Below are 15,055 nucleotides of genomic sequence, written 5' to 3'. Positions count from 1 at the left end.
TTCTACCTTATTATTTCTTTTTATGGCTTTTTGGTTGACTTTTCTAAGTACAAAGGTAACTATTAAAATCTCGTCAATTGCAGTTAATCTCAAATTTGAAAAGTTGGTGCCCTTTGCCTTCTCTTCTGATAATAAAGATCCTTACATTATAGTGTTTGGAATACTATTTTAAAAAATATGATTATTATCTCATAAAAATATATAGTTGCTTTCAAAACTTTGACATAATTTATTGACTTTTAATATATATATATATATATATATACACATACATACATACATTCAAATATAAGGTAAATTTTGTTTCAAGTAGAGAATGATAATACAAATCTTCCAATTGTATTCTTATTTTCATGTGAATTTATATATATATATATATATATATATATATATACAGTAAAAATTAAGAGTTTATTGTAAATAGATTGCAAAATTTTATACTTTTATATTATTTAAATGGATAAATTTTTGGATAATATGCAATATAAATATATACCACCAATATTTTCAAATATATATCAACATTTTTAAAGAAAAAATTGACTTTAAAAAAATGATTATTCAAATTAAACATTTCTACAAGAGGGTCATAGGCAAATATAGAAATTTGAAGGAGAATGTTAAAACTATTTGGATGTTTGGAACTGAGTTTTATATTGTTGTAAATCTGCAATTTTTGAAGATGTAGTTGGAAAGAATGTAGAACATCAGACTAAAATCTTGTTTCAAAATTGTGTGTGTGTGTTTTTTTTTTTTTTTTTTTTTTTAATATAAGAAAATATAAATATAAATATACATGTAGATGTACTATTTTTGTATGGAAATTCACTGTCAGACTTGTCACCCATTGTTCTACTCAAAATGTTAACATTTTGAAAAAAAAAAGAAGAAAAGAAAAAAAAAGTGAATTACTTTATTCAAGGTATTAATTCCAGTATTTTTAAATAAAAAAACGATGTATAAATAAATTTGATGCATAAATCAAAATGAAACTCATGCAAGAAAGATTTGAATTTTGCCAATTATTTGTAGTAGTTTTCAACAAATTTGTTAATTTGTTTTTTGTTAAAATCTCAATTTGAGGTGTCCCATTTGTATATGCCCTAAGAAGAAAAGATCATTCTTCCTTAACTAGTTCTTTTGGAGACTTTTGTGTTGATTTGTTTTAGGTGTAAAGCTGACTAAGTGAGGTTTCTTGATTCCAGCCAAGCAAAGTATTTAAAAGTTATGACATTTAAATCTTCTCTCCTTAAATACATATACCTCGTACTAATGACTTTAAATTTATTTTTTTTATCTATAAGAGCTGTTCTAAAAGTCTAATAAAGACATCTAATTATATTTTATAACCACACAATAGTTTCAAGGAGGCTCATTCATCAATGAATTATAAAAGCATGTTTAATAAAGTTGTATGGAATTTTTATAAAAACTTCTATAATTTTTAATAATCATGTGATATTATATATATATATAGATAGATTTTTTTATAAATATATATAGGAAAATATAAGAATATACATGTAGGAAAATACTAAATCAATGCTTTTTATTGATCAAAACAAGAATCCCAAAAATTTGTCAATTGTAGATTTATTTTATTTCTATTTAACTTTATTGGGTCTTAATGGTATTCAGAGCAACAACTATGGGTGTTTATCATCAAGATCAGGATATTTTCCATATTTTTTAAACAATTATTTCTAAAATTAAAAGTCTTTAGTCCCTCAAATGTTGGTGAGTTTTGGAAGAGATTCTGTAATAATGTATGCTATCTTGGTCAACAAATAAAAAAAGAATCCAATATTTAAATTATTATTATTTCAATAATTTATTTAAAAAAAAAAAAAACACCTTGTATTGATTTCCGGTTCAGGGCTGGAAAGTTTCCGGGTAATCAGGAAAAAATGACTAAAAAGAAAAGATAAAAAAGAAAATCAAAGAAATTCTCAGTTACAATTATCTTATAAAGAAAGCTCTGTCTTGATGTATCACATACGAATGTATTTAATTAAAATTAAAAAAATAGGCAACGATGTTTCTAGTGAGGGTGCCTAGAATACCTGCATTCCGTGCCAAAATTTCATTCGATTCAAGATATCAACAAGTATCCTTTGATGCAATTAAAAAGCTATTTTCAAAAAGTGTTCATCAAAACGCATATCGTAATACACATTCAACCATTTTTTCTACACAAGTTTTGGTTTCAATATCCATTCTCAAACAACGCATTTAAAACCTTCATAATTTTGACAATTTCTGTAAAACTTACTACGAGTACATATTCTTTCACTTAAAACTTTGTATTCTATGTAATATCCTCTAATCTTAATTGCACGATTGATCCTGGAAACTCAACAACTTAATAAACTAAAGAGCTTGTAAAATAAAAATGTTACATACCATTTTACAGCAGCACCTTTTGAGCATTGGACCAAGTCTTGGATTCTAGTGAAATTAAAACAGGCGCCGGTCTGATTGTACCCATCTCCAGCAGAGTCAAGGAAATAGAAAAGGTCAACACTGATCATTGTCAGCAAGAGCTATCAGCAAGCTAGTTGTTCTATAAGCTACATAGAGCTGGTTGTGAATGAAGTCACAAGAATTGGAAACACAATGAAATTCATGCAAGAAAGCGAAGAAAAAAAAAAAAAAAAAACAAAAAAAAAAACAAAAAAACATTGATCTACTTATCAAGAAACTGAACTGGATGCATGCTAAACCATCCAAAAATTCACTGCCCAATTACCACATTTTACAATAAATGTACGTCGAAGAGTTACTAAGCTAAAGCTTCCCAAGAGTTTAATAGTTGCTGCTAATCTTTGAACTCTATGGCAAATAACTAAAACTATTACTACAAGCTAGCCTTCGCACCTGATTAAGCCTTGGCCCCAGTTTGAGCAGCGACTTCAGCAGCAAAATCGGTACTCTTCTTTTCAATACCCTCTCCTAAGTTGAACCTGGTGAACCGCCTCACTTGGATGTTCTCACCCAGAGTAGCAATAGTTTGCTTGATATAGTCCTTTACCAAAATTTTATCGTCCCTGATGAATGGTTGCTCTAACAGAGCCAGTTCATTCAAAGTCTTGGCGACGCGACCCTCCACTATCTTGCTGCGAATAGCCTCTGGCTTGTTGGCCAAGTCCTCCTTGCTGGCTTCAATCTCTTTCTCTTTCTCAACAATTGAGGCGGGGATTTCCTCAACCGTTACGTACTCCACCTGCCAAGCCACAGGACTCTGGTGTTAATAAATGTTCCTAATGCAGTAAGACCGGACGATTTAAGAACATCTGGTGGCGTGCAACGATCCGCGTTTATGGGCAATTAAATTGCTCTCTTTGGGCAACTCCTGTTCAGAAGGATAGGAACAGGGCTCGGAAACAAAAATCTTAGTTTTCGACTTAAAAATTAAGGGAAGATGGAAGTTTTCTTTTTCTTTTTCTTTGACTTCTTCAATTTACTAACCTGAGAGCAAGCAGCTACTTGCATTCCCATGTTGGCAACAAGTTCCTTAAACAGGTCGCTCCTGGAAACAAAGTCGGTCTCAGAATTGACTTCGATGAGGACACCTATACGTCCATCGTGGATGTAGCTCCCAATAAGACCTTCTGATGCAATCCTGCCAGACTTCTTATCGGCGCTGGCCAAGCCCTTCTTCCTCAAATACTCGGTTGCTTTTTCAATGTCATTGTCACAAGCTGCCAGAGCCTTCTTGCAATCCATCATTCCTGCCCCAGACATTTCCCTGAGCTCTTTCACTTTGGATACTGATACCGCTACCTGTTTAAGTGTGTCACGTCTGAGCTGTTAGCCATAGCTACTAAGCGACTCACCTAACTTCAAAAATCAGGTGAACAAACTTGGAAGGTGCTGACTATAGCAACAACACAACACCCAGTAACATCAGGATTCAGCGTTTGCATGAGAGTATCGAGAAAGTGATGTGAAGAAAAGAAGTAGAGGCGGTGCCAGCTGTAGAAAATCAGGTAAAGAATAATCAAGGAGCGTGTCAAATCGAAGACATCCTACCTTGGGACTATCCTCTTCCTTTTTAGCCACTTCAACCTTAGGAACTTCTGTGACTGGCTTTAGATCAGCCTTGGCTGCTATTTGCGCTGCTACCTCAGATGCAAAGTCATCAGACTTTTTCTGAAGACCCTCTCCCAAGTTGTACCGCACGAAACGACGAATCTGACCAAACATTGAAAGTGAAGTTCCAATTAGCTCGGAACAATTATACGCAAAAGTGCATGTGCCAACAGCTAGCAACAACTCTGAAAAAAAAAACGCGTCAACAGCTAGCAACAAAGCCTTGCACACAAAGATTAAGTTCACCGAATAACATTCATGTGCACCAACCTGAATTTTCTCCCCAAGTTGCGCAGTTAGTTCTTTCACAAGATCTTTGACGGGAACTTTGTCATCCCGAATGAAAGGCTGCTCCAATAGTGCAAGTTCCCCCAACCGCTTGGCCACCCGGCCCTCCACAATCCTCTCACGAATCTGGACTGGTTTGTTTGCAAGATCCTCCTTGCTCATTTCTATCTCCTTCTCCTTTGCCACAAAATCAGCTGGTACGTCGTCTGTACTAACATACTGAACCTGAAATTATGAACATTCAATTGCTTGTGTTAAAATTTCAATGAAAATAAATTACTCATGTCTGGAACATTTAGCTAGATACAATTAGAACTGGACGATGAAAAAGAATAGTGTAACAAGAAACCTTAAACTGTGTTGCATACTTACAGCTGGACAAGCTACGACTTGCATGCCCATGTCCATTACAAGTTCTTTGAACTGAGAACCTCGAGAAACAAAATCCGTTTCACAGTTTATCTCGATAAGCACACCCAGACGTCCACCATGAACATAACTTCCAACGCGGCCTTCAGCAGCAATGCGACCAGCTTTTTTCTCAGCACTTGCAAGACCCTTCTTCCTCAAATATTCCTGTGCTTTAGCGACATCATTGCTGCAGGCCACAAGAGCCTTCTTACAATCCATCATTCCAGCTCCGCTCTTCTCCCGTAGCTGCTTCACTTGTGCTGAAGTTGGTCCTGCAGAAGCAACTGCCTTAGGTTCCACAGTTGCAGCTGTTTTTGATTCTTCAGGTGGTCCAGCCTTGGGCTCCTGAGGTGCAACTTCTGCTGGTTCCTCAGCTGCAGATGCCTCAGGCTCCTGAAGTGCAGCTTCTTTGGATTCATCGGCTTTCTCTCCAATTTTCAAAATATCTGAAAACAAACTCAAGTTAAAGTTGAAGGAATACTTGCGAAACCCATACAGCACAAACGTAGAAAATACAACTAAATACTCTGTGTAAGCATGATGTCTATTTGAATACCTGCAGCGGCCTCAACTACGTGTTCAACTCTCTGTGCAGCAGCCTCGACCACATTCTCAACTTCGCCTACAGCTTTGCCAATCCCTTCAGCAAGCTCTCCAAGTGAGAGTGAACGAGATTCCTCGATATTTGCCTCAGAACTAGCTGATGATTCCTCACTGCTTTCCACAGAAGCTTGAGATACTTCAGGAGAAAATTCAACGACGGCAGATTTTCCCTCAGAGACAGAGGTAGCGTCAACTGCAGGGGCTTCCTCCTCTGTAGGAGCTTTCTGGGCTGCAGAGATCACTTCAATTACAGGTGCTTCTTGCACATCGGATGCTTCCTCAGCAGCAGAAGTTTCAGGAACACTAGCGATTTTGTCAACAGTAAGTGCTTCGTGAGCTGCAGAAGCTGTCTCTTGTGCATCTACAGGTACAAGGGTTCGAGAAACCATGTTCACGCTGCGGAAAAATGTTGCGAAAGGGTTCGTGGCACCTCCTACGACACCCGAGTTGATCGAGTCGTTCACTGCCGTCATGTCAATTTGTGGTTTCATCGTCAAGTAAGCTTTTCCTCTCTCGATCTTCAGAACTCGCACGGTCACCTCTTGTCCCACCGTCAGAAGGTTCTCAATTGGTACATTCTCCCCACCCTCCGTGACCTCTGACCCTCGCAGGAACGCCTCCTCTCCTTGCTCAGGGAACTCTATGAACGCACCGTTCCGGATGATGTTCTTCACTGTCCCCTTCAGTACTTCACCCTTCTTCAGCTTCGTCTGCCACATAATGAAACCACAAAGACGCGTGCAAATCAGAATTCCAACACTTCTCCATCCGACGTCATCTCACAGTTACTGCTCAAATTTAACAACCACCGCACGTGCAGAAACGATGTACCGCACGGGTACGTCAAACAAACTGCTTCCAAGACCCGTCGTCCTACAGGTACCGCCCAGAGAAACGCACACCTTTGCCTTACTCTGCCTTAACTTCGGCTTCAAATTTGACCTCGAGCCTCCATTTCCCCTTCCAGCAATCTTGCCCTGGTTCGTTGGCTTTCCACTGCCATCTCCACTAGTCCCCGACCCTGCATTCAACTCATCTCCAGATCGAAATGACGGCACCGCGGCTTCGCTTTCTCTGTCCCGCATCGTCAATGCGATCCGCTTGGATTTCTCATTCATCTCAAGCACTGTCACAGTAACCTCTTGGCCCACTTTTACAAAGTCACTCACATCCTTCACATACCCTGGCGCTAGTTCAGAAACGTGTACCAATCCATTAGTGAAAGCTCCAATATCAACAAATGCACCGTAGGGTTGAACAAATCGAACTCTGCCAGTGAAAACAGCGCCTGGGACAATCTGATCCTTCTGGACGGTGATCGTCTTTCCACCAGCTCGCCCCTTCATGGTGCTGTTCCTCTGCATTTTCTTGGCAGAAGCTTCGGAGGACTCTGTTTCTTCGGCAGCGGTAGCCTCAGGAATGTTCTCACCTCCAGAACCCCCAGCAGTGGCGTCCACAGCGGGTTCCTCCACTGTGACATTGTCTTCCACAGAAGAAAAGATTCTCCAATCTGTTGTGGTAAGATTTGAGAGAATGCGTGCAGCAGATAGGCACGAAGAGTGCACCTTCAAGGGTCTCAGGGGCAAGATATCTTTCAAGGAGCGGGAAGACTGCACGATTGAACAAGCATTGCGAGGAAGCCTTGCCGCAGCATTGGCCAGGTGAAGCACAGTACTATTCCTCGTAGGGAGAGCAACGTACGCCATCCTGTTGCATACAGTCATCGAATCTAAAAAAATCAGATTTTTCACTAAGAAATAATTTTCAACGACAGATTTCACTATGACCGAACGGAAAGCTAAAATCAATGCAACAGCAAGCTCAAACTCCCAGGTCCAAATAATTGACTGAAAACATTCCGATAATTTTTTCAAAAGCCGTAATGTTCACAACATAGAAGTAGAAAATAAAACTCAAGACTTTATACGGATCAGATTTGGTTTAGGCTTAATACATGGGCTGGATCATCGATTAAGAGTTTCAATTAAACTACAGGATTTTCAATTGAATCAGGTCAAGAAATGCTATACTATCAGCTTCTTTTACAGACTTGAAACAGTAAGTATTCAAAACTGAAACTTATCCATCCTTGCTAAGTCCTAGATTGTCGGAAAGCAAAATTCAAGCATTTTTTCCAACGAGATAACGCTCACAAAATTCACAAACCCTGTCGTAAATGTTCAATTACCGCTGAAGCAATCCGTGAGAGACACTGTCACGTTTCGAACACTAGATGGCAGGGTGCGTCGATGCAAAATAAATTTATCATTGAGCTAACGAAAATGTCTGAAGAGACAGCATGACGTGCATCATTATAGACTACGGCTACAATCTCTGTTGCGAGAGGACACGACCCCAGTAAAATACAATATGACTAGGACTGACTTCCATCTTTCCGAGCTAGCAAATATGAGCAACCAGCGACGAGTCCTAAAGACTCGCTAAAACCATCAAAATAAGTAAAGAAAGAAAGAAAGAAAAGAAAAGAAAAGAAACGACTAGTACTACAAAGCAATCAAGAGCGCACGTACAACATTGTAATGGCTAAATTGGCACTCGCCCAGGCTGGAAAATTCGCAACATAACTCTTCTGCACTCTCCTCGAACAAACCCGGAACGAAGCTGAAAAACTCCGACACAATTACACGAGCCACGATCGGAGCAAACCACCAATTCACAGACAACCTAAACCGCGAAATTCACAAAACCCACAACAAGGGTTCCAGTCGTAACCAGGAAGAGTAGTAGAGAAGGGATGAATGAGCTACTTACCTGAGCGTGCGGCTGTAGCAATTTGCTCTCCCCTCACAGAATCGCCCTACCCAGCTCCACTGCTGCCTACACTACGCCGCGAGAAGGATGAATAGGAAGAGACAAAGGGATTAAACAGAGAGCGGCAATGGAGACATATCAGAGCCAACTGCAAGGTTCCAACTGCCATAAAACCCACACTCCTGAGGCTGTGCGGGACCTCGCCTCCAGAGCCCGCCGTGGTTTGCCCGCAGGCTTGAAATCTAACTTCGATCTTGGAGAAAATGCTATTGTGGTGACAAACTAAGGAATTGTTTCGCCATCCGGTGATACCCAGTTTTTCTCGGCGATCTAGGCTTCAAGTTATGGCCTCTCGTCGACGCACAGCCCTCGTCTACGATGATGAGCTTGCCAAGCGGCGGTTACCAGGCTGCAAGTCCAGAGCTGTTTCCTTCCAGTGCCCACAGACACACACACACTGTATAAAACAGTCCTACATGTATACATGAAAATTTCTCTTATCTTGCAAAGACTTGTGTTTAGTATATTGAAAACTTTAAGATACTACACTCTAAGTTACTGATGGAGGTTAGAGTTTAGAGAATGAATTCTTGTGATTGATGGTGGTTTTACTTGATCAACATGAGGTTTTTTTTCAAGCTTCAATGTATTTGCAAGTCTAGTATAAATGAGACTATGGAATGTAGAAGAGAATTCCTATGTTTTCTACTCAAAGAAAATGTTTTTTTTGTTTGCTAAAGTAACGTAATGTATCGATTTACAACATTTGTAAAAATTTAGAGATAAAATGTGCTCTTGTTGATTAATTTGTGGAAAACAAAATTTTAGTTTTGGATGACTACTGAAGTTGCTTGAATTCTACTAAAAGATTGGCAAAATGCTTATGCAGAGTTGTTAGAATGATGTTATTGTTGCTGAAATTGCAACCTTGACACTGTCTTTTTTTATAAATCATGAAAAAAACTAAGAGAGATAGGATAAGTTAACAATAAAATTATATTTATTGATTTTTACAGCAATTCTTATATGGTACTTTTACCTTTTTAGTATTTTATAATTATTGTCGTAATTTTTCTAAAATCATGTTTTCAATATTCTTGTGATAGTTTTATTATAGTTGTAATTTCACAATTATTCTGGTATTTTACTAAGATTTTTTATTTTTTATTTTTTTTGTATAGTTATTGTAGCCATTATTAGAAAATTTTATAGTCATAAAATATATTGTAGTAAGGTTTTTATTACATAAAAACTTAATAGAGCTAATTTAGGATAACAAATATATTAATCCATCTAATTGCAAATGTTGAAGCTTATTTAAAGATATAGTTTATTTAAAAGTTTTGTTGTTGTAGGTAGCATGGATAAATCAATTGTTTAGTTCTATTTTGTATTTGTGGTGACAAAGAAGGATTAATTCTCATATAATCAACATTTATTTGTTTTTATAGTAAAATTGGATTTATGAGTAGTGTCATAAGTTTAAAGGTTTAGGAAATCTATATACATCAAAGCACCTATTATATATCTTGTAGTTTCTTGTTTCTATTAGAATACTTGAGCCATTGTAAAGCTTATAATATGATATGACAATAAAGACAAGTTTAAATATTTGGTAGAAGATTTGGAATGTCAATATGGCTAATAAGTAGTTGATTGTACAAACACAAGTATAAGATATATAGAGTAGAAGACCTTAAAAATACTATTAAAGATTGGGGTCTTCTATAAAAGAAAAAAGATCTTGTTTCTATAGTAGATGCTAAAAAAAAAGCTCATTTGCTACACTTAATGATAATTCTTTTTAAGAAATTGGAGGCTTAATATCCTTGACAACATGTACAAATAAACAAAATGATATGTGTTTTAAGACTAGTACTTCAGAAAGATAGAGGAAAATGTTGTAAAATGTCACTAAATTATTAATGCAAACTAGCTTAAATAAACAAAAAGAAAGAGCCCAAACTAAATAGCAAGAATAGTAAATCAGTAGACAAAACTAGAAGGTAGGCACACCATAAGCCATATGCACATGAGGACAAAAAAGTATCACTAAACTAAGATATTAACTATTGTCTAATTAAAGAGTTATTTGATTCTTCAACATATAATTTCAATGTCTATCCTAGTAAGCCACAACAAGTAACATTATTATATTGTAACATCACTATTGGATGTAAGAGAAAAAAATGACCTATATTATTAAAAAAAAAAAAAGAATTAATGGAAAATTACTTTAGAAATTATATACAAAAGATAGAGACGTAATAAAAATTTTAGTATTAATGGTGTTTTTTTGAAAAAAAGACTTTTATTTTCTTTGTATGGCCATAAAGAAAGAAAAATAATGTAGATTAGCAAAAATAATACTACATGCATTTCTAAGTAAAAAAAAAACATAGTTTTTTGTAAAAACTTTCTAAAAAATTTTAAATTGATATTTAAGAAGAATTGGTTTTAAATTAGGATCAAAACTAGCCTTCAAGGCACAAAATTGTGTATCTATAATAGATACAAGGTTCTATTTTTTTTATTGGAGAGAAAGGTTAGAGAGAAAACTTGAAGGAGATTCTATAAGCATTGGTTTTGAACAATTTATATATTTTTTAAAATTGTTAATATTTTAGTAGATGTTAAAATAGAATTTTATAGACATGTTAACATAGTTCTAATGAATATGTATTGTGAATTTAAGCTAAATTAGACAATTAGATTAAAGATTAATATAATTCAAATAGATTCGACTATTAGAAATCAAAGATTTGAAGGCCAATAAGGGTTTCTAAGATCCTGAAAAATCTAGCAATTAGATTGGAGTAAAAATTAGTGGATTGATAGCTGATGTAAATACTAACATTTACACAAATTTTAGAAGAGTATTTATAATTCAAGAAGGAGATCTTGGAACTAGAAGCTCAATATTAAGGTTAAAAAGGAGGCTACTTAATACTTAAGCATAATATTTAACTTCTCTTTTAATTGGTTTGTATAACTCTTTTCAAAGTATTGTGGCATATTTATCAACTAAGATTTTAAAAATTGGAATTTTTTAAAAATAAAATCAAAGATTGATTAGAAAATTTCAACTTATTGTTGAATCAACTTAGAGTTGATTATAATTTATTAAGATTAGTTTGAATTTAGTTAGAATTTCTACAAAATTTAATTAACATATAGATAGGATTTCTTTAAGATTCATTAGAATTTAGTTAGGATTTATTTAAGATTTGATTAGGATTTTTTTAGAAATTAATAAATTTATTTTAGGATTTATAAAGATTAATTAGTTTTCTCTAATATTTTCTTAAATATTTTTTGATGTTTGATTAAGGTTGGTAGTGGTTTTAGAATTTTTAGTAGAATCCATATTTATGAGCTTAAAATACTTAATTAATTTAAAAATAAGCAAAAGCATGTAAATAATCTTAAAAATTATTTAAACAAGGTCATTCAATGATAAGATTGGCATTAGTAAGGATATAATTTAAAATTAAAAGAAATAAAATTTAATTGATTAGAAGATTTTAAGAGGGTTAAATTTCTAATATTGATGTTTCTAAAGGCCTTGTGTATTTATTTTTTATTATAAGAATTTTTTAAAGATAAGTTAGAATTCTTTAACAATCAAATGCTAAATGAATTTTTGAGCTAAATTTTACATAACACAACAATATAAATTCTAACAAGCCTTTTTAGAATAGAAAAATTGAGAGTCGAAAAAAACTCAAATAGAACAATATTACATTTAGTGCAAAGTCAATAATGAGTGGTAGTAAAGAACCAAGAAAGCAATGTAGATCTATTGAAACAAACATATACATTATTTAGGAGTTGCTACAAAAAATATTGAGTCTATTTTAGCTAATATAAAACTAGCATACAACATTGCATATATTATTATGGATGGTTAAGAGATTCTAATAGTAAATTGAAAATTTTAGCTATTTGAAAAAAAAAGCAATAAAAAATGTATGGTTAAGCCAAAAGTGATAGTAGTGAAATCATTGAAGAAAAAATTGGTGTTCAAAGATAATAACATTTGAAAACCAATAGAATCTTAAAACTACTAACAAGTAGCTTTATTTAATGGTTTTTTATAAAATTATTGCATTTATTTTTTAAAATAACTAATTTCATTGAAATTTCTCCTTTAAGAATTATTTTACAATAAAGTGGTGTTTAGTGTCAATATGCTTAGTTTGAGCTTAGAAAGTTGGATTGTGAGCCAAAGTAAGTATACATTCATTTGTCACATTTTAAGTGAAAGTTAACTTCTATCAAAATGATAGAAAAAACAAGATTTTTTTCAATATTACAATCCAAATAATAAAGCAAGACCTTCTTAAATGTTAATATAGAAAATTCAACTATTAGTTAAAAAATATGAAAATTTTCTTAAATTCTCTCTAAATATACCTTAGATCCAATTAAAGAATTTAAAAAATATTGACTATTTTATTTTTGACAAAAAAATAAATCTCAAGGCTATTTTAAAGATATGTAATTTAATAAAATAACATATATTCAGAAAATCAATAAATTTTACAAAAATAAAATTTTATATTAATAATTATCTTAATTAAAAGAATTAGATAGAAATAAGTAGAAGCAATTAAATTTGATAATATCTTATGGAGAAGCTTTATGGATACAATATTGACTTTTGAAGTGTTGATAAATGAATGGTAGGTTAAAAACTTGGCCAATAATTTGGCCATGTGTTGCACATATTGACTACATGCTTTACAAGTTTACCACATATTGCACATGTTGGTCACTTGTCATATAAATTAGCCATGTAGCACAGATGTTGAAAGCTTACATTGCAAGTTAAACAAATGTTGAATGACATTTAAATATCAATATACAACCTATTAGTTAGATAATATATAAAGGCAAAGGTAAGGTCTTTTTCATTCTTGTCAATTTTTTTTTTTTTTTTTTTTTTTTTTTTCTCTTGTTCTTAGTCTTATTTCAAGAACTTCTAGTCTTCTTATATTTGGAAGTAGCCATATTAGTTTCTATGTTAAATCTAAATTTGATTTTTTTACTTTCACTCTTTTTAATGCTATAAAAATATATTATTTCATTAAAGTTTTGTTATGATTCATGTTCTTAATGGTTGTCAAGAGTGATAATTTGTTATTTTTATTTTATTTCAAAAATGAATAAATTATAATATTTCTTATATTTTACTTTAAAGGATACAAACTACCTATCTTTAAACTATTTTTTTTTTTTTGAATATTTATTTCTTTATTAAAAAAATACACAACCTTTTTTTTTGTAAAATTTTTTATTTAATGTTAGAACTTGCAAATTATTCTTCTTTAATTTGATTTGTAATTTTGTTAAAGTTGTTTATTATAGAGATAGAAGAAGAAATTATGAATGCTAAATTTATTGGAAGTAAGAATCATGTTGCAAATATTTACAAACTTCTCAATATTCTTAAGGTAGAAATTTCACATATCAACAATATCAACTATGGAAGTACTATTTTTATGCTTATAAAAAAAAGTAAACAATGAGATCAAACATCTATACAAAAAAGTTTTATAATTGAAAAAAACAAGTAATTCAATCTTACAAATAAATTCAAAAAGACTTACTACTACTAGTCTAGTAGAGGTAAAGATTAATATGTTGGAGAAGTTTAATGGAACAAGATCAATCTTACGAGGATTTTTACATAAAGTCAAACTCTATCTAAAATTATATTTCTGTCAATACCTTGATGATTTTTTTCGAAGTAGACTTAAAGATATATTCTTATATAAAAGTTTTCTTTCTTGATTTGTATCTTTGATGGAAAAGGATTCACAATTTTTATATAATCTAAATTCATTCTTAGAAGTATTTACAACCACATTTGGAGAAAGTAATTGAAAAAAGATAGCAATAATAGAATTCTTATCTTTATAATAAGGCTCATGATTAGCTACCATCTATATTGTCAAATTCCAAAATCTTGATAGCAATGTGGATTGGAATAATAAAGCTTGTATCAATAAACTCTCATATAGGTTAAAAGATATACTCAAAGGTTTATTATTATTGATGTTAAAAGCAAATTTATTAGAATATTTTATTATTCAAGCTATTGCATGCAATAATCAACTTTTTAAAATATACCAAGAGTAAGGACTTGGTTAGAAAAAAAAAAAAAAAAATCAAGACATAATAAAAATTCTTAGGTTTTCAAAAACTTAATCATCAAAATTAAAACCTATGCAAATTAATATGATATATTTTAAACCTCTCATTAAGCAATAAAAGACTTGATATCATGAAAAAGGATTATGCTTATATTTTGAAGAATCTAAGTACATTGTTTAATATTATCTATAGAAACAATGCAACCACAAAATGAAGAGCATGGTTGTTAAAGAAGATAATGTATTAGAAAACAAGTTTGTCTAGCTATAATAGAGAGTTGATTGGAATTGAATGCAACATCTAGTAAAGATCCTATTCTTTTTTAAGAACCCTTTGCTTGTTTTGTAATAGAAGTTTGTTTAAAACCTAAGAATCACAAATCTTTGTCTTATTAGATTCAAGAGATTCACCTTGTTTTTTAGATGAAGACTTTATTAAAAAAACATAAAATATCATTAATAAAGATCTTCCACTAATTGAATCTTAACCATTATTATTTAACATTACTACACATGTTTATGAAAAAATGGCATTCACCTACATTACACAAAATATAATAAAATATTTTTTAAAAAAAATCAAAATATTATTAGTTCATCATAATGATTATTTATTTATTTATTTATTTATTTTGGACATCTTTTTGCTTTTTAAATCCAAATGGTTTTGCAATTACGTGATTAAAATTGGTAAAACTAAAATCATTCTTAATGCTTGAAATATCTAAAAA

The 15,055-nt window shown here is 32.6% G+C and overlaps 1 protein-coding gene and 1 long non-coding RNA gene across 6 annotated transcripts; one reads left to right on the top strand and one right to left on the bottom strand.

Annotated features, from left to right (window-relative positions):
• Positions 1-12: 12 nt before the first annotated feature.
• On the top strand, positions 13-2,015 carry LOC141046128 (uncharacterized). Its single transcript, XR_016506153.1, has 3 exons — positions 13-293; positions 425-1,737; positions 1,877-2,015. It is a non-coding gene; the product is annotated as an uncharacterized LOC141046128 (long non-coding RNA).
• A 216-nt stretch (positions 2,016-2,231) lies between these two features.
• Positions 2,232-8,801, bottom strand: LOC112290799 (polyprotein of EF-Ts, chloroplastic). Of its 5 annotated transcripts, none has more exons than XM_090255466.1 (9): positions 8,167-8,801; positions 6,297-7,101; positions 5,348-6,104; positions 4,753-5,237; positions 4,363-4,605; positions 4,033-4,194; positions 3,469-3,783; positions 2,878-3,223; positions 2,232-2,474 (listed from the first exon to the last, which is right to left on the bottom strand). In XM_090255466.1, exons 2-8 carry the CDS (start codon positions 7,098-7,100, stop codon positions 2,882-2,884), a joined length of 3,108 nt encoding a protein of 1,035 aa, XP_090111592.1. In that variant the 5' UTR covers position 7,101; positions 8,167-8,801; the 3' UTR covers positions 2,232-2,474; positions 2,878-2,881. The 5 variants fall into 5 exon arrangements, with proteins under 5 accessions (XP_090111592.1, XP_024393260.1, XP_024393259.1 ...); XM_024537492.3 differs by lacking the exon at positions 8,167-8,801 and adding an exon at positions 7,926-8,120 and having other exon boundaries at positions 2,232-2,523; XM_024537491.3 differs by lacking the exon at positions 8,167-8,801 and adding an exon at positions 7,926-8,120.
• Positions 8,802-15,055: the final 6,254 nt, after the last annotated feature.

This window comes from Physcomitrium patens, chromosome 13 (assembly GCF_059467195.1).
Source record: "Physcomitrium patens ecotype Gransden chromosome 13, ASM5946719v1, whole genome shotgun sequence".
Lineage (NCBI taxonomy): Eukaryota > Viridiplantae > Streptophyta > Bryopsida > Funariales > Funariaceae > Physcomitrium > Physcomitrium patens.
This window is presented reverse-complemented; position numbering and strand designations above follow the sequence as displayed.